This window comes from Passer domesticus, chromosome 3, assembly GCF_036417665.1.
Source record: "Passer domesticus isolate bPasDom1 chromosome 3, bPasDom1.hap1, whole genome shotgun sequence".
Classification (NCBI taxonomy): domain Eukaryota; kingdom Metazoa; phylum Chordata; class Aves; order Passeriformes; family Passeridae; genus Passer; species Passer domesticus.
The window spans coordinates 90,793,951-90,817,374 of NC_087476.1; the positions used below are offsets into that span (position 1 = coordinate 90,793,951).

The following is a 23,424-nucleotide window of genomic DNA, read 5'->3' on the forward strand; positions in this document are numbered from 1 at the left end:
TTTTGAGAACATAAAGGAGAAAGTAGAATTACCACCCTCACCTGTTCAGGCATTTGGGTCTCCTTTTAAAACCATCAGAGTTTAAAAGAGCTCAGTGGAGCAATGGCCTCATCAGAGATGATGAATTTTCCCATTGCATCCTGCACTGCCTGGGAGTGCTTGACCTTCCCAGTAGTAAGCACAGCTCTGTCCTGACTCCTGACCCTCATGCCTTTGGACACGGCAAATTAACAAAAACCAAAAATAGATGAGATGCTGCCATCAGCCACAGGGTGTCTGAAGTATCCCAGTCCCTTATATGCAAAACACATCTCAATGCAGTGTGTGATGCATTTGCAAATTTGTTGCCTGATTTATTCCTGCAGTCAAAGTGAGAACATAGGCCAGTCAGTATTCCACTTGGGTGTCTGGTCTGTGAATTGTGGCTGTGTTTGGAGGCATTTTGGTTAGCCAGAAGCCTTCTGAGTTTGCCTCCTGTGTGTGTGGCTATCTACAAGCCCAGCGAGGCGTAGCTGGATCACCCTGTCAGTGCCTCAGTCTGTAGACACTGTGCAGCACTTAGGTCCTGCAGGACCTCGGCAGTGCCTGGTATCAATAAGTGCCTGGTATCATAAAAAGCTTCTGATCACTTAGTCCAAGCCTACAAGAGAAAGAACAACCTTTGTGTAGTGTATGAATGTGAGACTTGGGAGATACCAGTCTACATCTCTGATCTGCAAAAAACCATCTCTGGCAGCCTTTAAGAAATAATTTATTTTCTTCTGTCTTTTGTTCCCTTTCCATAAAATAGAGATGGCATCATCATGCCAGACTACAGCTTGGAGAATTAATGGTCTGTGTGTAGAGAAAGGATAATGTGGTCTGTTTGGAGTTTGATTTCATCTCTTTGGCAGGTGTCCCCACTGCCATCAAAATGCATTCAGGAGGCTTCTTTGTGTCTCCTGAGGTACTCTTGCCATCATACTGAACAACCTTGCCCTCATACTCCCACTTCACCGGGGTTGAGTAGAGATTCACATCTGAGCTGTGGTGATTGGTCAGTGAATTGCTGCAGGAACCTGGCAGCAGAGCCCCTGCACTGCCTCCTCGCCCTGCCTCCCGTTCGGGGCTGGCAGCCCAGCCCAGTCCTGGATGCGGCACTAACGGGGTAGTGCTCAGCTTCTGACTCTGTGAAAAATAGAACCAACCACAAAGCCAACAGCAACAACAAATTTTGGGGTGTCTCAGCACTGCTTTGCTGTCGGTAGTTGCTAGCTGTAGGTTTGTCCTTGAACAGGTTTGAATGTGAAGGAGCCTCTCTGAGAGCAAGAACAGAATGTTGTATTGAAGCGTGTAAGTGCCTTGGAAAATCTTGGGCAATTGAGAGTGACTCACGGCTTTAGCACCAGTGCTGGAGATCATTTGGCAAGGTGCAGCTTCAATAACCAATGCAGGCACAAGGACCAAGTGTTTTCAGAGCTGGATGTGATGCAGAAATGAGCTTAAATTCTCCCTGCCCCCAAGGTACAGGCTAAAAGTATTCTCCTCTTTATCTGAATTGTCTCATCTGACTGATGACTGCTTCTTTGAAGCTCTGATATAGTAGATGTATCCAGCAAATGATGTATTTAAGAAGATAATCAAATGCAATATGATATGCCAAACATCTATTAAGACAGAAAAACTTCTTCTCTCTGGGGAATCCCCTTCTCTTGAGCTGGGCAAAGATGAGGTTTGTGTGCTGATTAGTTACAATATGTCCTGTGAAGTAATTTGACTCAGCTAACAGGGAGTGATGGCAGCAGCATCCTGTGCTTCTGCTGAGTCCTTCTGGGCCTGCACATTAGAGCAGCAGCAGGCAGCCAGCTGTTCACAGGCAGCTCTGCACCCTTCAGCAGCAAACCTGGGCCTCTCACAGTGGAGAAGTTCTAATAACAAAGTTTAAAGGATCTTTTTTTAATCACTCCTGCACCTGAGCAAGATTGTAAGGTTGGATGCAGATGCTATTAAAATGTGTATTAAAAAAAAAGGAAATCAAGAAAAACCAGAAGATGCTGTTGAGACTTATTTTTAGCAAACTGAGTTTCAGAGTGTGCTGAAGGCAGCTGGATTGCAGAACAGGTGAAGATACATAGTCATGTTTAAGATAAATGCTAAAAATTGCATGACTTATTGAAGCAACAGCTTTTCAATTTATAGTATTCTGAGCATGCTGGTTTGAATTTTAGCTGGTTTAATGTAAACTAATGTTCTAGAAATAATCTTCTTTATTAATAAACCACATTTCCTAAGAAGTCATATATGAAACAGCAAATGCTAAGTAAAAGTAATATTAAAGACAAAATCTGTTTCAAAATCCAGATCTCATAAACTCTCCTGTTAGAAAAATATCTAATAGCAGCTGGATGGGCTTTTTGTAGCTGGGTTAGACAGATTATTTGGGGGGGAGGGGGGGGGAGTGAATTTGCACCTAAAATTGAAAAGATTCCTGAGCACCACTTGTTCAAAGGGTGTTTTCATTTAGCCCAACATCATGATTGAACCATACTTCATAGCTTGGGGCTGCTGGGGAAGTTATTGCCTCTGTGTGCACGGGAATGCCTGTTAGCAGCTGAGCCCATGTGCTGCCAAAGTCTGCACCTCTGCCTGCAGACCTCCCCCCACCCTGTCACCACGCCCGGGCAGACAGCTCCTGCTCCTCCCAGTGCCCATGTTCAACAGCACAGGACGTTTCTGACAAATCTTCCCAAGAGCCTTCTGGGATTTGAGCGGTCAAATACATTTATTTTACTTATTTTATTTTTGAAAACTTTTTTTTTCTTTTCCCCAAACTCTTCTAAGAAGGTTCAGGCCTGGTGGAGCATTAGAGATAGATGGGCTGCAGGTGAAATTGGTGATCTCCAGCACTCCCTACTGTCTGTGCATGAGAGAGGGACCTTGTGCGTTCAACTTTGTGCCCTGGAAAAATATTTTTGTGCCTTGCCTGTTCTGCTTCTGAGCTTTGGGGAGCAGAGAAAGAGAGAAGAAAGCTGCTGGCAAATATTTTAATTCTTGACCTTCTTTGGTGCAAGACCTGGCTTTGAGAGTGCAAAGGCAGTGTATTTACTGTTCTCAGACACTCTTTGGAGGCAAGGAGAGCCCTTGAGCATTTTGGCTCCCCCTCCCCAATGCAGTGAGGACACCAGACTTACTCTACATGTTGATGTGTCACCCTCTGCTTGTGGTTGTGAGTTCTCTACTGAGGGTGGGGACAGGCACTCAGGCGAGGAGCACAGTGGGGCAGCCCATTACTCACCACTGAGCTGGAGGACAGCTTTTCCACATAATAAAAGCATGCAGCATGTCAAGAGATGCTCCAGTACTGGCATCCTGCCAGGAGGACTCTTGTCCTGAGAGCTGGCATCAGATCCAAGTTATAAGTGAGCAGGTTTTGGAGTTTAGGGAGATTAAATGGTCACTGCCAGCATTGCCATGCCCTCCTTGACAGCATTTTCTAGAGCCTTCTGTCACTGAAGAACAAAAGCTGGATCCAGCAGTTGCCTGGTGGTTCCATCCACTTCAGCCAAACAGGCGTTTTGGGCTGGATGCCCCTACAGCACAATGAGAATAATGGAAATTACAGCTGATTTACTATGCAATGATGCTTCTGAGCCAAATGGTTTCCATCTGAATGTGAAGCAGATTTGCCAGTGTGCTGGTGTAATGAGTGCACCATCTCTTTGCCCCTTCTGTGCCTTTGCAGTCAAGTATTTGCCAGAAAGTGCAGTGTTAGATAAAAATTATGAAGGGAGTGTTGGAAGTCACATATTTAAAGTTTCTCTAGATGTTACTTGGTGTATAATAGTAGTTCCAAGTGTTGGGAAATGGATAAATTAAAAGCATGCAAACCTGCATTGTGCGAAGTAACCCAGGTGTGTGCATGTGCCATAGGCTTGCTTCAGCAGGGTCAACATGGAGTCCCCATGCCAGGAGTTGTAGGAATTGTGCTGTTTCATCTCAAGATGAAATGTTTTTGTCCTGTTGACTTTTGAAAAACCTGCTGGAAGTCTGAAAGCACTGTAGCTTCTTTTTATGAAGCTGGTGCCAAAATCTCTGCAGCGAGGCTCCTGTGTGATCAGTAGCACAGAGCCAGATAAAGCCTGATATAAATCTGTGCTGTGGGCAGACTGGTGATGAAGATGCAGGCTGGGAGAGTTCAGGAGCATTTGAGAGGACAGCAGGGGTGGAAGATGAGATGTATCTTTGACAAAGCTCTGATTTCTCTAAAATCTGTTAGTCCTTCCCAGCCCCAGGATAGTCTGTGACTAGAACAACACAACAATGGCTCGGATCCTCCTGCTCGTGAGTTGTGATTGCACAGGGAAGTGGGTGCACAGAAGTTAGGGGGCAAATTCAAACTGCTGAATGAGTTCCCATGAGAAATGGGGTTATTATGCAGTAAGAGAGATGGTCTTAAAAGCAGTTCATTTGATTAGGATTATGATTAGTCATTATGTGAAAAATTAAGAACACTTTTCATTTCTGTGGGATGATGAAGCTGTTGCCAAAATCCAGCTTTCAGTTGCTGGTGCTGGTTATATAATGATGACTGCTTTGTGTTTCTGAGAATTGTAACCACTTAGTTGAAAACAATGTCAGGAAGAGATTCTTCAGCATGGATTTTCTCTGAGTTCTCTATTAGATTGTCCAGCTGTGTCTTTGTCAGGTGTGCACACATAACAGACTGATCTAAGCATTGTTTATTCAGATTCAGAGGGATGCACAGGCCATATCTGCTGTTGTCTTTTCTTGAGTTTAGGTCCATGACTAACATTATTTTGGATAACACTGTCTTTTTTGGATCTCAAAATAGCATTTTCCATTAAATGACTGTTTTCACTATACTGAAACACTCTCTTTGTGGAGTCTGGTATTATTTCTACATGTACTTAACTGCTGAAGTGTCTGCTGCACTCTTCAGTTGCTAAGGAAATAGTTTCCTTTCCTTGATAAATATTTTTAATGTGTCAGCCTGTGCCTCTGGTATAGGATCATACATCTTTTCACCAGGACAAATTTAAGTGAATTTTGGGACTAGTAATTCTTGCAGTCTAGATGTCTTACAAAGGCATAAGAGAAAGCAGAAAGGAGAAAAGAGCTCTCATGGAGACAGGAAGAGAGGGATTCTTGCCTTTGTTTGCTTAATTCTGAGCAATTAAACAAATTTGTATGCTGTAGTCAAGTACAATCATTGCCATAACAGAAAAACTTTACAGCACCATTGAAATGTCTACTCTTAGGTAAAGCTTTGAACTAGGAACTGTTCCCAACTGGATCTCACGTGCCTGAGGTCTTGGTATGTCCCCTAAGTTGTAAGAGGGACATGGCAAACCTTTACTTCCTCACCTCAAGCACAACTTCACAACACGATGGTGACAAAGCAGAATGGGTCTGTGGCAACATGAAACCCACCTGACTTCCAGCAGCTTCTCCAACCTCTCCATGGCTGTAGGTCTTCTCGTTTTCAGGAAGGTGAGAGTATAGCATGCTGCTCACAGACTTTATTTCTGTTCAGGAAATAATGATGTTTTACATTCCTACACTTGGGATAAGAATCACTTCATGTGAAAGATGAGACTAGAAAATGGGTAACAAAACATAATATGACAAGCTCCTTGAAAGATGCCTCTCTTCTTTTAAAAATAAGAAGATTATGCTATGTAAACATGAACCATAAATGCACATGGGGAACTAAAGAGCCTGCGATGCAGTGTGAAGAGGTGTTAAACTGAGATTACAAAGCTTCACTGCACTCCTAATCTGAGATATGGCACTGGTGGTGACTTCTCCTGGATACTAGTAGAACTCTGAAACTAGAATATATTTATATTTCACTGATGCTTAGAGGTTAAGGCTTCATGTCCCAGTCCTACCAGTGGAAGAGAAGCAGTTTGCTCGAGGTTGAGCTCTGTGTCACATCTCTCTCTTATCTCAGAACAGGGGATCAAGGAGAAAACTGATTTTACAGTGCTCCTTAGGAGGAAGCAAGGAGATGTCACCTGAAGTACTTAAGTTTAGCCCAGTGTGACGTTAGAACATGGAAGAGGTAGAGACGGCAAAGCACGATAGTTAAACAATCAATATTTTATTGATCTCTTCAAAGCACGTAACCACGTCAGCGTACACTCTGTGCTCTGCCTCACTTCAGCTACTGAAGTTGAACTCTTCAAACCTGCCTGCCTCTCAAATGAAAATTGAATGTTTTGCTTTGTCTCAGTGAAGTGGAAAAATAGGAGAAGAGGAGAAAGCTTAAATGAAAAGCTGTCTCTAAGATGAAATGAAACATTTTAGTTTGGAGAAATGAAGGGTTAGAGTTGCAGAGCAGAAGGAGAGCACTATTCAATAAAAATGGGATAGTTTTAGTTTTCAGGTTCAGGAAGTTAATTTTTCTCACTGATTTGAGAAGATGAAGAGAATGGTAAAACTGCTATCCAGGAGAGGTTCTGGGTGTCATTGTCTCCCCAGCTGAGATTTTTCTCTTTTGAATCAGTGTTGGGGGCATTTGCTGAAGCAGGAGCCAGAGTTTGGGGATCCCACCCTCCCTCCTGGTGAGGACCTGTGTCTCCATGCTGGAGCACCAGTCCTGTCACCCACTTGAGGGAAGGTGGGGAACCTCAGTTCCAATTTACAATTTTGAAAGCAGAACTTCCTTCAGCCTGTCTTGTTGGAAACACTGGCTCTGAATGTCTCTGTAGTGTGGAAGGCAGGATGTCCTGTTGTGTGTGTTTCCAAAATGAAATGCAGGGGAGGCCTGGAACAGCTTTCCCTGGAGTAACATCAGCCATCCTGGCCTGTGTCTTGCTTGCAGTGGGCAGGAATCTCATCACAGTCACGTCATCACAGGGCAAAGCTCTGGCAAGGGAGAGAAGGGGAGGGAGAGCTTCCCTCATGGCATCTCTGTGCACATCGGAGTCTGAGCTGAGGTTTTGTCCCCATAATGCGGTGACAAGAGCTGTGCTCCTTAAAGGGGCATTCAAATCCTGATGGCAGAGGGGAAAAGGGAATTTGCTTTCTGCTGTCTTTGAGTACTGTCAACTACTCGTGGAAAAAAGTAGACAAAACCCTGACCGTGGTGTCCAAGAGTCAGATGCAAGAACACAATTTTACTTTTTGTCTTTTAACAAAACTGGTTGCAAATGCAGCCTGAACTTTGATTGAAAAGGCATTTGGGGATGAATCTGTGTATCTGCCCATGTCTGTATAAGAGGGAGAGGTGTGATACAAACAAAGACTGGGTCAAAGCTGGCTTTTAGACTCTGATTTGATGGTCTCAGGGAGTCTGGAGTTTGTGGTTCCTACTGCTCCTGGAAAAAGGTGTGTAGAGGTTTTCAATATTCAAATCGAACTGTCACTCTTTGAATACAGATGATGGTAAATATTTTTAAAATGAGGGTTTCAGTCTGCTTGTGAAGAAACAATGCTCTCCTTCTGAATTATCCTGGTTTCCCTCTTCTAGAGCATGTGTTTTCTTCAGGATAAATTAATGAATGTTTAAGTTTAGCATGTCCAAAATCATTGGACAAATTGTATTGAGGATCTTTTATCTGAAACTTGTAAGGGTGAGCTCTCACCAATTCTATTGGAAAGGGATGTCTTGCACAAGTAACAGTTCAAACTGCTGATAAATACTTGTTGGCTGACATGAGACACTGCAATACATGCTGGGCCTGTGATGTCTTCCCATGAAACAGGCCATTTAACCTCATTGACATTTTGTTCAGTGTGTGTATAAACTGAAAGCCCAATAGAACCCTAAGCATTGATGCCACATTAGTAATAAAAATAATGGCATTGGTCATATTGGAAGGATTGAGAAATTACTGTAAACTCTTGGAGATGTGTGAATGAAATATACTGATAAGATAGATAGAAATCCAATGCCTTTGCCAGTATTGGAATCTACATTCAGCATTGGACATAAGTGTCTGCTTTCACAGAACTAAAATACCTGAAACAAAATCAAGAAATTCAGCTCTAAAGGATTCTCTGTGAAGTTATTTGGATGGTCCAGTCAGTCCTTGGCTATTTTAATTAGCTCACCTGTGGATTTAGTGGATGGGAGGCAGCTATCAGTTTTGACAACTGATAAGGAAGACGGGGTCATCACTTACCATCACTGGGCTGTGGGAAACTGGCAGAGATTGTCTCTAGGAATGGAAAGTTTAGAGGAGCTCTTGTAATGAAAAGGTCTGAAACACCTCACTACTGTCAATTCTTGTTTTCCCTTCAAGGTTTTAAACTCCTGGCTGTTAGGGCTGAAAGGGTTTGACAGCTGCTTTGGGAAATGGTGAGCAATGCACTTTTTCTGTTGCTGATTCTCATTTGTTTCCTTCTCACACAATGTTATCCAAGATTTTGAATGGGGAAAGGACAGACCAGTGGGGTGGCACTGGGTGCTTGACTGTGCATGACTGTGAAGCCATACTGGGCCTCCTACTTGGATAGGAGATTTATTCTCTTTCTGTGCAGGGCTGCAGGTTAGTTTGCTTTTCTTCAATATTATAGCTGAACTCTAGGCCTGCTAACTCAGAGAGACACATAAAAGAGAGTTCATGTTATTTGAGGCAGTTTATGCAGGCAACTTTCATCTGAGTGTAATTGTCAATTTATAATTTCAAGAGCTGTATATTGGGAACACAGAGCATTGTATTTGTGTGGATTGGTTTGTGAGTGGGCATTCGAATGTAGCTGAATGACTTGTAAGCTCTTGGTAAGCTCTGATTAATTCGAATACTTTTGAAAATGCATTTGATTCCTCTCTTGGAAAGTGAAATACCTGTCAATCACTGTAAGCCTAATGACAGAAAGCAGATAAGTGAAAGCAGAAGGAAAAACAAGTGAATGAAGACACTAGCTAAGAGGAAATTATTTTATATGGCAAGCTACTATGCAAAATGTAATCACAGAAAGCAAACTATACAGTTTAACTATTCCCTCAACACACCATTGCTTTTCTCATCTCTACGACCTCTGCACCATTTCAGATCTCATGTGAAATTGTGTCTCAGTTAGAGATGGGAAAAAAAATCCCAAATCCTTGACTCTCACAAATTGCCTGGTTTCTTCCAGAAAACACTTAGTAAATGGCAGCAAGCCACAGGGAGCTTGGAGAAACAGACTCTGAGTCCTGAGAAGGCGCGTTGTACAGATTATATGACGTTTTGTATAGTTGTAATTTAGGTGACAGAGAGGTAAGTTCCTGCTGTGCCTTGGGCTCTTCTTAAAGCAGTTTTCAAGGCAGTGTTGTCTGCCCAAGAATGCAGGTAGTATGTTGATCTGGAATAAAAGATGACACTACGTGAATTGTTAGCGTGTCTGATGTCTGCCCACAGCTAGAAAAGCACCTCATGTGCTAAAAAAAAAAAAAATATTAAAAAAAAAAAAAAACCAAAAAAACCCCCAAAAAAACTGAAAAGCAACCCCCCCACCCCAAACAAACATGAAAATAGTGTTTTATAGGAGTTGCTGCTAGAAACTGCTGACAGTTGGCTGTCAAAACCCATAAACATTCTTTTTTTCCCCTCGTTTACTAGAAACAAGAAGGTCCTACAGAGCATTTCACATTTTGATGGACATAGTAGTTCTCAGGGGGTGTAACATTCCATCACTCAGACCTGGCATAATTTCCCTAAGCTCTTCTTTGCACATTAAGTATTTGCTTGTGACAGCTACTTTTCATCTCAGAATAATGAAGTTCTAGTAGATCTTTAGCAATATATGTATTTCAGTGGTTTCTTTTTCCCTGTTTCTCTTGCATCTTTTCTACATTTGTGAAGGAGGTTGCTAAATGAGTTATAACGTGCTGTAATTTTGTCTATTCAAACCAATGTGGTTTTTAGTTGTGCAGTTGTCTAAGTTTATTGTTGACAGTGTTTTGGAGTCTGTTTTGGGGAAGAGACATCTCTTAATGCCTCAAAACCTGCTAGGGAGTCTGTTGCAGATCAGGCAGGGGCTTTTTATTATTTCCACTAATTGCTTTAGACATAATTCTGTCTTGTTTTCAGTAGTACTTTTGTAAAAGCTTTTCCCCTTTCACTCAACACTAGCACAGCCTGTAAACCTGAATTAGAATGAGGAGTTTGACATAGAGTAGAGCCTTGAGTTGTGCAGAACTTCTAAATAAGTAATAGTGACACGATTAAACACTAATATTTGAGTTGATATTTCTAGAACTTGTAATCAGGCTACAAAGCAGGCTGTCACAGAGAAGAATTGCAGCACTGTTGAAGCTGATAGTGCTCATGACAGTAACATTTAGCCCAGATGTTGTTCTGTAGAGACTGAAACCCTTGTTTCCTCTGTTCATCTGGGTAGCCTGGATGCTCACAAAATGATGAAGTTGTGTCTCTTCTGAGCACTTATCTATTCATGAAGTGCACAGAAGCCTGGTTTTTGAAAAGTAACTGGGTACTGCTCTGTCTGAAGGGCAGGGTGATGACACCCCATGGCACAAGGGACTGTGCCTATCCACATGCTGGCCCTTGGGCTTTGTGTCTCCCAGGGATCCGTGAGGTTTACTGACACCAGCACCCCTGGTACCAGCACTCCTGCACAGCCCCACTGCCAGGACCTTCTGAATCTTAGTTTGCTTTGAATTTTCAGATAATTAATCAAAACTAGAAATATTTGAGAGTGCCCAGAAGGGATGTGGCCTTAGCTGGAGAGAAACTCATTCCTCTTCAGAAGCAGAAATTAAATTCTGCTATTATAGACAATAAAGCTAGAGGGAACTTAATGACATCTGCAACATTATTGCACATTCTCTTGATCCTGTATTTAATGAGAAGGTAGGACCAGTGATTCTCTCCTTTCTGACAAGCCATCCCTTATAATTGCAAAAGACACAGGCTCCTTTTGCCCTGACACCTGCTAATACACTGCTAGAGGGATTTCTCATCATCACACTCTACGTTGTTTATGTGCAGCTTTGGTTTCTTTAACATCAGTGTCAAAAGCATTTTTAATGTTGAGCCTTCTGTCTCTTTCCATTTTCCCTCCCCTTTTGCTTCTTAAAAAAAAACCTAAATAAAAAAAGGAAGAAAGATTGGATCCAATTTTCATCAGACTAACATCAGCCTGAAGATATTTTCATCAGTTCTTGGCAGACCCTAGATGGACTGTGTAATAATGAATGCCTTTTCATGATTGTTTTCCTCACGCTTAAGTTCATTTTCTGTGAGCACTGTATGAAGTAATTTTAAGCTTTTAATTGTTTATGATATTTGGCACTTCCAGACTCTGGGAATGTTTCTGTATCTATGAAAGAGAATTATTAAGCACCAGAGAAAAATGCCATGCTACTTGCTGTTATGCTGAGGAAGACCTGCCAAATCTTGCAGTATTTGTGCATGCTATAGAGGTGGAAAGAAGGGAAGCTGGCAGAGCTAATAATAGCAGCAGCTTTGTGGCTAGAAACCTCATAATTGTAACTCCATGATGACAGTCTGATTCAAAACATGATGAAATCCGTACTTCTATCTATTCCTGTGGGCCTTGGGTCAGTCCTTACAAATCCGAGTTGGAAAAAAACCTGGATGTTTTTGCACAAGACAAAAAGATTCTTTCATTGCAGGTGCAGCCAGGTCTCTTTCAGCATTTGTCAGGGTAAGTTTTCAATATATTCACAATATGCCTAAATGTAGCATCCCTTGATAACTTTAAGTCTGTCTCATGCAGTGTTGGCATGCAAGTCCAAAATCTGGTTGCTAATACATCATTCCTGCCTTGCCCTTCTGTTGATTGCCTTTCTGGCAGTGTGAGGAGAGGCAAAGAATGTGGCTTGCCATGACTTGGAAGGCAGCACCATTCTGGTGGGGTTTTTGAACACCAACAGTGGGCTATTCATGACAAGAACAACTACTGCCAGTGGACAACATAGTAGAGCACCTCTCCCATGAGGAAAGGCTGAGAGAAGTGGGATTGTTCAGCCTGGAGAAGAGGAAATTTGGGGTAACCTCATGGTAGACTGCCAGTACCTGAATGATGGAGAAAGACTTCTTACAAGAGCCTGTAGTGACAAGACAAGGGGAATGAATTCAAACTGAAAAAGAGTTGGTTTAGATTAGATAATGGGGAAAAATTCTTCACTGTGAGGGTTGCCAGAGAAGTTGTGGATGCCCCATTCCTGGAAGCATTCAAGGCCAGGTTGGCTGGATCTCTGAGCAACCTGTGTAGTGGAAGTTGTCTCTGCCCATGGCAGTGAGGTGGGAACTAGATGATCTTTAAGGTCTCTTCCAACCCAAACCATTCTATGATTCTATGAAACTTAGCCTTGAATCAAAAATTGAAGCAATGTTTCATCTAGATGTCATGATGGATTCTTTATAGCCATCAAACTGGGTGTTCTAAAAGATGCAATCTAGTGGTAACAAGATTCCACGCAGGGAAAGCCCCTTCAGAGCAATCTTATGGCCTGCCTTAATCTTGGGGGTCACATTGCCATCTGTTCTCCTGGTCATATCATAAAGAAATTATGAAAGTCATATTCACAAATAATGTCCATGCTCTGTTATTTAGATGATGCTTGGGTTTCAGTGCTGGGTACTCCACGTTTCACAACCAAGTATTCAATTATGTCTACCTCATTTTTTAAAATATTTAGACCTTAATCTGTAAAAACATTTATTCCAGAAATACAACTTGAAAAGTTCTATGATGATTCAAAAGAGGCAGAGTTTTTACCCAAAGTCACTTAAGAGTTCACAACTGGATAATACTGAGGAAAGGGAAAAGTGCTTGGTGTAACCCTGTCTTTCTTTCTTGGATAGGACTCATGCACAGGCAGGAATATGGTCACAGAGAGCATTCTGACACAGGTCTGTAGGGACATAGGGGAGCAGGAGTGCACCAGGATCTGTCAGCACATTTCTCCACTTGTCTCTGAGTGACTTTTCCAAAAAATGAATTTGTTATTGAGTCATCGTCATCATCACTGCATGCCTTGGTTAAGTGTTCATACGATTGCAAGAATCTGTGCCTAACACAGCTATTTTCAAGGTTTGGCAAATGTAGGCTGATACCTCCACAATACCCCAACTTCTGGCAGCTTGGGCAGCTTCCCTGTGGAGGTACAAGATTCAGCACCTTTTTCATAAAAGCAGAATTATGAAATGAGATTTGAGATTGGAGGTGTGAAATATGCAGCCTTAGGCCTGGTGTTTAAATTTCTTGTTATTTCATCTCAATTCAAGTTCTTTGTCCCTCTTTTTGTTTTGACATACTGTTATAATTCTCCCACTAGGTATTTTCGGTGGGACCTGTGTGTTTAGTTCTTGAAGAGTGCAGTGTTCTGGAGAACTGCATAACTTGTGAAGTCCCCTGTGTGTGAGCAATGTATGATACATGGGCTGGGAGATTTTGGGGGTATAAGCTCTGTCCCTTCCCAGACAGACATGAATGCTTGGAGTAAGAGATAAAAAGGGACTGTTCTAAAAGCTATCTTGGGATCTTTGTCACAATATTTTGGATTTTAACTTTGATAAAGGTCCGTATTTGTAGCCCTATCAAATTCCATATGAAAATTTCTGTGTAGGTCCAGACTTTTCTTCCTTAAAACAAATGAAATCTATTTTCTTTTCCTTTGTACTCTTACTGCTTGTGGGAGCAGGTGTACATCCATTGGCATACCAACCAGATTTTCTGAATAACTTGGCTGCTGCTGAAGATAAACCACTTGAAAACTGTATTTTCCTTAGCAATTGTAAGAAAAGAGTCCATTTTAAAGTTATGTGTATTTTTATTTATAAGGAGCATTTAATCTTAAAAAAAAGGCAGAAAAAATCCAAAATGGAGATCATGCTACTAACTGCTTGAGGTGCAGTGACTAGGGCTAATATGGATTGGGCCAGGCTGTCAGTATGGGATTGATTGCTTGAGACTTGCTCATTGCTGTCTCTCCTGCATGCTGCTTTAGCAGAGACAGCTTCTGTCACATAACTTACCCATTTATGTTGCAAACACCAGTCATTAAATAGTGAGAGGTGCTTCAGTGCTTTCCAGACACTGTGCTGATTGGGCTGTGTGGAGCAGGGGTTGGCTCAGACACTGACTTGGCAAAGCATCCTGGCCTCTGGGTCTGAAAAGCTTTCCCTGATGATCCCTGTGAGTGTGACCATTGCACCAGCCAGTCATACATACCTCTGAGCATTTAAGGCTAGTCCTGATCCATAGGTCAGACCAAGACAACATGCTCATGTACCCTGTTAGCTACATCTGGCACAGATGTGGATGTCCACACTTAACATACAAACTCCAGGAGAGGGAAGGCTTGAGGACACAGAATTTTGCAGGGACAAATTGACCTGGCTTGGTCAGGTAGCTTCCTTGGTTTGCTGGGGCTTTTTGCCCCCAGAGCCAGCCTCAGGATGCTGCTGGAGTGACTCTCTGAGACCCTGCTTGGCACCACTTGGCTGCAGCAGAGTGAGCAAGGCAGTTGCCTTAATACTGGGCTGACACTCATCCCTCAGGTAAAGTGGGAAACTGCCAGTGCGTGGGAAGCCATCAGCCTGCAGGACTGCATTGAATTCCCTTCCCAGTGAGTCCTATTCTTTCACTTCTGAGATTACACTGCTTTGTCCATTTTCTACTGAGCTCATTGCAGAGTGAGTTTCCTGGAGGGAAGAAAAAAAAGACTGTCAAGCACCACGTTTTCTTATTCTTATCTCATATTTAGTTTCCTAATTACAGCTTGGAAATAAAATATCCTTCCTGCTAATTTTATTCTTTTGTATTTAGGAAATGCTGCCAAGTCTGACAACTTCTTCCTTCCAAAGACGCACTGTTAAGATGGTTTTTTCCCTGCTCCACAATGACAAAACTGTCAAGAAGCACTGGAGTCTGGAGAAACATTCATTTTGTGTGTGCCAGTGAAGAAGTGCTTATTAACTTTCGTTTAATTTAAATTTGTCTGCAACAGAGGGATGGGTTCATTTACACATTTCCTAATCATGATTTGAATCTCAGAGTTATTTCTGCATTGAAGTATAAGGTCTTTAAGTGGATTTTCCCCAAAGCAGCTAAAGGTATTAGGTATCAGTGTTCAGTGAAGCTGTGGGCTGCATCTTTTACCCTCTGTATTGCAAACTTCAGGTTTGGGGACCCCTCATTTTCAAACAAGGCTACTTACTGGTTCTTCATTAGTGCCAGAGTGGAGTTTTTGGGTTGGCTTGGAAAATACTAATATTAATGTAAATTGCACAGAGTTTTTTAGGGAATGTATTTCCATCATATACAAGGAAGAAACCTTGCCTGACTACGGGTTGGGACACTGTGAGGCTTTTTTCACTACTATGGGATCCTTGGGCTGCTCCTATAGAGATCATTTAGCCTTAGAGGCTCAGGAAGATATAATTAGGAGGGTAGATGGCAAATTAATCCTTCTTTGTGCAAAAATGTTCTCTTTTGCATAGAAATAGAGATAAATCAAGACATGAAGCTCTACAAGCTTCTGAGGTAATCAAGCCATGAGCAGCTTCCCCATGTCTTGCCAAGCTCATTGTCCTTGTGCCCCTGGCTTTGGGATTGAATCAAGCTTTGCATCCTTAAACTGCACATTGCTTCTAAAGGAATATGTGGGAGGGAGGGGAAGAAGCATTTTGCAAATGGCTGTTGGAAAGTCTGGAGTAGTATTTGCTGTACTGGCACCACAAATGGCCAAGCTGCACTAAAATAGTATTAGATCATTTGCAGTGAGTGAGCTCTGAGATGAGACTGATGGGAATGGCTCTAACATTAGAAACTTGGTGCTAAACCATTGAGTCAGGAAAACAAATACAAGAAGTCACTTTTTAACACAAAATAGAACATGTATCTTCCTGGGATCATTATATTTACAATGGCACTGCCTTGCTCTGACCTGTCAGAGCTGGAGAAGTATTTTTCTTCTGGTTTTTTTTGTTCTTTCTGGTGTTATAAGACAGATGGTGTCTGCTCTTAAATAATGAAATAAACCATGTTCCACACAACGTAAGACATTTGAAAATGTTGCTATAAATGTGCAGAGGTTGTGCACTTCTCAGTTAAAATAGATTCTTTCAAATAATTCTTTCTCCAGCTTTTCCCCCTTAAACAAGCGTGCAGTTAATCACAGAGTGAAATCTCTTTCCCCCTGTAGATTGTGTTCCGGAAAATCAGCGACGTCAAGCGGGAAGAAGAGGAGAGGATGAAGAGGAAGAATGAGGCACCTCTGATCTTACCCCCAGACCACCCGGTCCGGCGGCTGTTCCAGAGGTTCAGGCAGCAGAAGGAAGCGCGGCTTGCAGCGGAGAGGGGCCGAGATCCGGAGGACCTGGATGTGGAAAAGGGCAATGCCGTGGGGGAGCAATCCTCCGCTCGCGCCGTGGTCAAGGCCAGCGTCGTGACCGTTCGGGAGAGCCCGGCGACCCCCGTGTCCTACCAGCCCGCCTCCACCTCCGGGGCCTCCGACCAGGCCAAGCTGCAGGCCCCGCCGTCGGACCACGCGGCGTGCAAGGCCCCGGGGGAATACCCCCGGCGGAAAGGCTGGGCCAAGTTCAAGGAAGCCTGTGGGAAGGGTGAAGACTGGAACAAGGTGTCTAAAGCAGAGTCCATGGAGACTTTACCTGAGAGAACTAAAGCTTCAGGAGAAGCTACCCTGAAGAAGACAGACTCTTGTGACAGTGGCATTACAAAAAGTGACTTGCGCTTGGATAACGCCGGGGAGACGAGAAGCCCGCAGGACCACAGCCCGGTCCTCACCGAGGTCAAGCATTCCTTTTATCCCATCCCAGAACAGACTCTTCAGGCCACCATGCTAGAGGTGAAGCATGAGTTGAAAGAGGACATCAAGGCTTTAAACACAAAAATGACCAATATAGAAAACCAGCTTGCTGAGATACTTAGGATATTGACCTCAAGAAGAAGCTCCCAGTCACCCCAGGAGCTGTTTGAAATATCAAGGCCCCAGTCTCCAGAATCAGAAAAAGACGTGTTTGGAGCTAGCTGAGGTGTTTCTTTTTAAAAACAAACAAACCAACAAACAAAGAAACAGCCCCCTAACACTTTACATTTAATCTTTCTTGAAAACAAATGAGGGATCCGTTCACTAAGCATGTTCCCTCTGTCTAAAAAGGTATGGTAACAGGAATTGCAACCTCATGTCAAGATGGCAGCTGACTTTGAAGCCTTTTTGACAGCAAGGGTACAGTTTCTAAAGTTTTTCTTTCCACCCTTTGTCCTCATTCCCTCCCCAGCCCCCTTCTCTCCCTCGGGATGTTGGAATAAAAATTCTGACAGCAGCAGCCATCCCTGTGAGCCCCAGCTGATCTCTGAGGTTTTTGGAGCATGCCTTATGTCCTTAGCTCGGGTTATGCCTATATGAATAAGCACTTGCCAGGGTGCTTATATTTTCAGTGTTTGGTGGGTTGTTTGTTTTTTTGTTTTGTTGCTGCTGTCACTGTCTCAGTCACCTCTACAGCACGTTGGATGTCACAGTATATTTTCATAAAGCTGTAATAATGCAAAGAGCAGTAGGGGACTTGTGTTTCATTATGTGCTGAAGTTTATTTTGGGTAGTCAAGGAAGAGCTAATAAGATGAAAAAAAATTGTACTTTTTAATTTTGAACTGACATATTGCTGGAACAAATGCATTTGGCAACATTTTCAAAAATAGCCACAGTATTTCAGATCTGTTAATACATGGGATCTTCCACACTGTCATTGACTGAATGAAGGATATGGTTTTTTTTCAAAAACTTGTCTTCTGCCTCAGATGTCTTTCAACATTTGATACTTCTGCTTTCAACTCCAGCTGCTGGAGGGTTGGGTGTGCAGTGTATCTGAGAGCAGCCCTCGGCACAACATATTTGAAACATCACTAATAGGTCCTACGGATTTGCTTCCCAATGAAAATATACTGTGGCATTTATGTCCTGTTCTGCTATGAATCTGCTCTTTTAATTCTTGTTAAATTATTATTCAGAAGTTTCTGTTTTGATAATGTTCATTGAAGCCAAAGTCTTTCACAGAATTTTAAACATTTTTAGATGGTGGCATTTTCCTCTACATCCAGATGTATTGTTCCTGATCTAATCTAGCTTGGAAGCAAATGGATAGTAGAGGCAGAAATACAGTGCTTACTGTATGCAAGTGCTATTGTAGCAAGGAAACAAAGAGATCTGCTTCTTAAAGAAGGAGATGTTTCCAAAACTTATATTTTCATAACTTTTTTCAGAGGAAGATTGAAGCACTTTACCAAAACTATTCTTCATTATTCATATAGGGTAGCATAGATGGTATGACTTGTGTTCTCACCTTGGGATACAGGTATCTATTCACAATATATTCACTCCACTGATCTAGTATGTTCACTGCTTAACAGTAGCTTAGATCTCAGAAACATGGTACCATACCACACTTTAAGGGGTTTTCATCTTTAATGTCATCAGGTTTTAACACTGAGTGCGTTAAGTCTCATTCTTTTGCCTTGGTACTAAGTCATTTACAAAGAAACACAGGAGTTTTTGGGGGAAGATTTTTTGTTCATGTTAAGTACAGAAGAGGCAAGGAACACAATCAATTTTAATGATTTCTGCTGGCCTGATGCTTGCACAGTGCAATGCAGAACAGTGTCAGACTTCCCTGGGGATTTGGGACGTCCACTGATGACTGGCACAGTGGTGAGGCTGTGCTGTGCAAAGCTCCCAGCTCAGGTCCTGCTGTCAAGAGTGTTTGTTTGTACCTGTTCCTGCAGTAACTGCCCTTGCTCTCAGATAGATAATAATTATTCCAAGTACAGCACCATCATTTCTATGTCCAGAGGCAGGTGGTTTAGGATTGCCTTTTATTGTCTTACTCCTTGGTTTGGTATGAAGGTGCCCACAGACTGTGAATTCATACCCAAGGATTGAAATACTCCTGAGAAACAACTCTCACGTTCAAATCTGTGGGTTACCTTCTTCCCTCCCACAAGAAAAGGCAAGCAGGGAGGTGAGTTGCTCTGAAACCAAGAAGCTACTTCCTTATTTCTGGTTCCATGTTTAGGTTTGTTCAGTGGTACCTGGTGTCTTTCACAGTTGCTCACTGTAGACCTGCAGTGCTGAGGAAGGCATTCTCTGACCAAAGCGACGCTGTTTGTGTTTGGTGCTTTAATAAGCAGCAGTAAGTGGCAGCAGTTACCTGCAACAGCAATGGCATGGCTGCCACAGAAACCCAGCCATCCACAGTTTCTGTGAGAAACTCATCCATCCACAGTTTCTGTGAGAAACTTTGTCATGATTTTTTTTTTTTCTTTGTAGTCTTCTTAGACAGTAACTACTACCTAAGTAAACCCCAGGTGTACTGATACACAAGGATTTGTAATTGATTTCCAGCAAGTTTTTAGAGACTGCCTTGGAGTCACTTTCCTGATCCAGGCAAATTCCTCACCAGCATGATATTCACGACACTTTTCTTCATAAAGTTTTTGAAAGGCTGAAGGTCTTAGCAAGTCCTTTGTGAAAGTGTCACCCATTTACCTGCAGTTAGATAGACATGGACTTGAGCTTGTCCCAGGTGGACAAGGGAGGAAATGTTTACAACCTCCCAAGTATGTGCCTAGTATCTCCAGAATTGCAGTGCAAACCTGTAAGTAAACGTGCAGTTGCAGGTTACCTGGCCCTTTGTTGCTGATACTGAATTGATGTTTCTCAGTGATATTTTTGTGTGCCCTCAGGGATATGTTAAAGGTTATTCTGCTGTTGCTGATTTCCCAGCCTGGAATCCCAGCAGGACCAGCCCCAGAAGCCCCCTAATTGTAATAATTACCCAGGCCTGTGAACAAAGGCAGACAAGTCCCCGTTTTCTGGGGATGCTCCTTGTGTAGCCTGATGCTCAGAATGATACCAAACTCCTCCCCACCCTGTAAAACAGTGGTTGGGTGAACCCAGTCCTTTTGTCAGGCTTTCTTCAGGCTCTTACAATGGCCTATAAAGACATTTATTATTTGTAAAGCCCTCAAAGATTGTAACACACACCTGAATTCTACTTAAAACTTGATGTCTTTGAAGATTATGGCCAAATTTCACTTTGCTATGGTCACGAAATGGCAGAGAAACTCTGTTTGCTCCTTACAATGACACCTTCAGGGTGTCTGCTCCTGGTGAGCCCTGACAGAAGTCAGTGTCAGTCAGACCTGTACAGCTGTAACTGAGATTAGGCCCATTATTATGAGCTGTCAGGCACTAAAACTGGTTGTGAGAGAGTGCATCATCTCTAAGCAACTGTATTTGTTGTAAGAGAATTGGAAAAAAAATACTGTCTAGGATGAGTTTTGGTGTTTGGATTCCCTGGACTACTGAGTGGCTAAAAAATGAACAAATCCATGTCCACACCTTCGAACCCCAGGCTAATCTGAACCTGTGCTATGGTGCTCAGGCTCTGCTGATGCAGCACTTTTCCTTTAAAGAGTGGCTAAAAGCCCCTGTGTCACAAATCCGTTTTTCTCCACTGAGCCTTACGCTCAGACAGATGCCTATGGCTGGATGGCATGTGGACCCATCATAATTGTTATTAGTTCTTTGATTTTATTTGTCAGCTTTTCCTTTTTCTCTTGTTCCTCTCTACATGTTGGCTAAGCCTTTTCACTGAAATTATTTTCCAGCTTAGAACTGAAGGATCTCTGAAAATAAGACTCTGCCCCTTCACAAGCAAATGCTTGTAGATAGTATAAAGAAAAAACCCAAACAAAACCAAAGCCTCAGTTTTAACAGTGTTCTGGCATAGTGCTTCTGCCTTTTAACAACCTGCTAAACAACCTGCATCATTCTAAAAGAGATTATGTGTTCCATTTTGACTATATGGTGTAATTAAATTTCAGCCAAAAGAAGGTAGTGGAGAGAAGGAGCCTGTATTACGATTTGGTCAAATGGGAACTTCTGAAAGTTCATGCTTAAATGGTTACAAAGAATACAAATACGCAGCACGAAAGGATTAAAAAAGCAAACCCCAGCCCTCACCCCTACCTTGTTCAGATACATTTACTTCTGTCTGGTATTACAAGTATACTTTTGAAAACACCATTCTTCCTTTAAATCTCTTCCACAGTTCTGCCCTGAATCCCAGCGAACACCCCGTTTAACAGCTTCGAAGGCGATGTTCTGTTTCTACAGCACTTCCCTTTAATGAACTGAACAAGATACTTACTGTGACTATCTGGTGATATATTTTCAATCACTCTTAACCAATCTGTGAAAAAATTGACTACATAATTTGTCTTTACTATATAAACAACAAGGTGTATGATTACGCTTGTGCAGATGCGTGTACATACACACATATATATATAATATCTATGTATAGATAAGTCTATGGATTGCATTTCTGTTAAGTAAAAGCACATTCCTCATTGATTCCAGTCCAAGAAGGGAGCTTAAATCTTCCCAGCAGACATCCACTGAGTGTCCTGTTAGTGTCTTGTTTGTTAACTGTTGAACTTTTAAGGCCATGATTTTTGATTTTTCTAGCTGGCCTCAACTTTGTACTGTGAGTCTGGTAAACAGTGTGACTAAGAGAAGATCTGGTGAGGGTCATGATAGTCAGGAAAGAGAAATCCATGTGGAATTGGAACAATGTTGTATCCTAGTTAGTAGGGATAAGGCTCATAAACTGGTGTTTGATGCTCACAGTATCTCTGAAGCCAAGCTGCCCTGGTAGTGTTTCTCATGGCTTTTCCTGCAAGAGAGATGGTGGAATAGATGGATTTATTTTTTCTGGAACCAGGGGCTGTCTCAAAGGTGCTGAGCCTATCCTTCTTCTCATGGGCAGCGTAACACATGGTTGCTGCACCTCTGCTTTCTTGTCCTGGTGTTAGGTGGCAAAAAGCATCTTCTACTGAATTTTTCATTTCCACATAGTCTCCTGTGGGTGTATTGGCAATAACAAAGTCTGTGTTTTTGCTGCACTTGTGATACATCAAGACAAACCTTTTAGAGAGAGTCCCATGCAGGGGGAGCTCCAGAAATTTGAGGTGAGACACAGTAGGATACTGTATCCTCCAATCTGACATCATTTTGACCACATTGTTGTGGGAAGCATTGATTCAATTAAATAAAAATAAAAATAAAGCTTTTTTGCAATAAGATATATCCAGCATTTAGCCTTAAGACCCTTTCATAAGTGATATAATTCAAACTGTGATTCCATTCTTCTTCCTTCTTAATGTTCTGTAGTATTTACAGTGTTGCCTAAAGATGAAGCACTTTGATTAGCTTTCTAAATCTAATGGAAATCACTTGCTGGTAATCACATTTCTTTCTCCACTTATTGCCTTCTTATTAGGATAATTAATTACTCCAATTGCCCTCTCCCCTCATAAAACAAAGAGACATAGCTATTGTCTAAACACTTTTGTGTATGAGGGAGCCAACCTGTCATATTGCAAAAGTGTTTCAGAGACTTCTTTTTACAGGTCAACAAAGCTAATGTGAATTTACCTGCAACTGTAATTTGTTTCAAGCTGATTGTTGAGTGTTGTGTAAACATATTTGATGTGTAATCCCAGAACATCTCTGTAACGGGATCCAAATGCCTAATATTAACAAAACAGTTCGGGGTCTTCACTAACTGTTCTGAAAGGCTCATGGGTTTCTTTCTTCTTCCCACTAAATCTGTGACCACTAACATAGAAAAAGAATCATTTTAGCTGTAGATGAAAGAAGTTCAATAATCTTGTATCAGGATGAACTGCTATATAAAGAAACACCAAGTTTTCCAATGAATGTGTTCTATTATTGTACCGACATACAATCAATATTTGTACATCTGTTGGAGACCTGTCTGCGTTTCAATATTTAGCCACCACTGCATGGACACTTGATTGATATGCAGTTAATGCAGTTGCTTTGGCGCTTTTCAATGTACTTCACTTGTTTTGATCCTTTCAGAAATCCACCAAATACTCTCAGTTCTTTTTCTTTGCATTTGTCACTTTGTTCAATGAAGCATGACTAGAAACAGAGAATGAGTAGATACTATTTTTGTGGTCAGCAGAGCAGCTGCCAGTAGATAGACAGTGTGTGTATGTATGTATGTATACGCACTGTCTGGGAATGTTTCAGATACAAATGCAGCCACCTCCATTAATGATATCCCTAGTCAACATTTTTAAACAAGCACAAATAATATTTGTAAAAAAAGAAGTTTAATTTTATTTATTATAGTAATAAACTATTTTATACATTACAGTTACTTTGGTGTGCTTTCCTCTGTGTTGAATATGTGCTCATAAGATCAGCAAGGTGATTTTAAATTAGTCCCTGGAACTTCTGGCTAGCAGTTTTGTGGCTGTTGGTTTGTATCTCAAGTGTTATCAATGGAGCAGTGGGATATTATTGCTCGAGTTGTAAATGATTCAGGTTGTTTTTCAGATTTCGTTCTGCTGTGTATCAGTACAAAAGGATTCACATTTCCAGGCT

The 23,424-nt window shown here is 41.9% G+C and overlaps 1 protein-coding gene across 3 annotated transcripts in view; it reads left to right on the forward strand.

Annotated features, from left to right (window-relative positions):
- Nucleotides 1-23,193, forward strand: part of KCNH1 (potassium voltage-gated channel subfamily H member 1) — a 175,195-nt gene extending 152,002 nt beyond the window's left edge. For 2 of the 3 annotated variants that reach the window (XM_064414325.1, XM_064414326.1), the window contains one exon: nt 16,130-23,193. In XM_064414325.1, coding sequence (XP_064270395.1) covers nt 16,130-16,978 — 849 coding nt within the window. In that variant the 3' untranslated portion in view covers nt 16,979-23,193. The remainder of the gene's footprint in view (nt 1-16,129) is intronic. The other variant, XR_010359182.1, reaches the window with a different exon arrangement.
- The last annotated feature ends 231 nt before the right edge of the window (nt 23,194-23,424 follow it).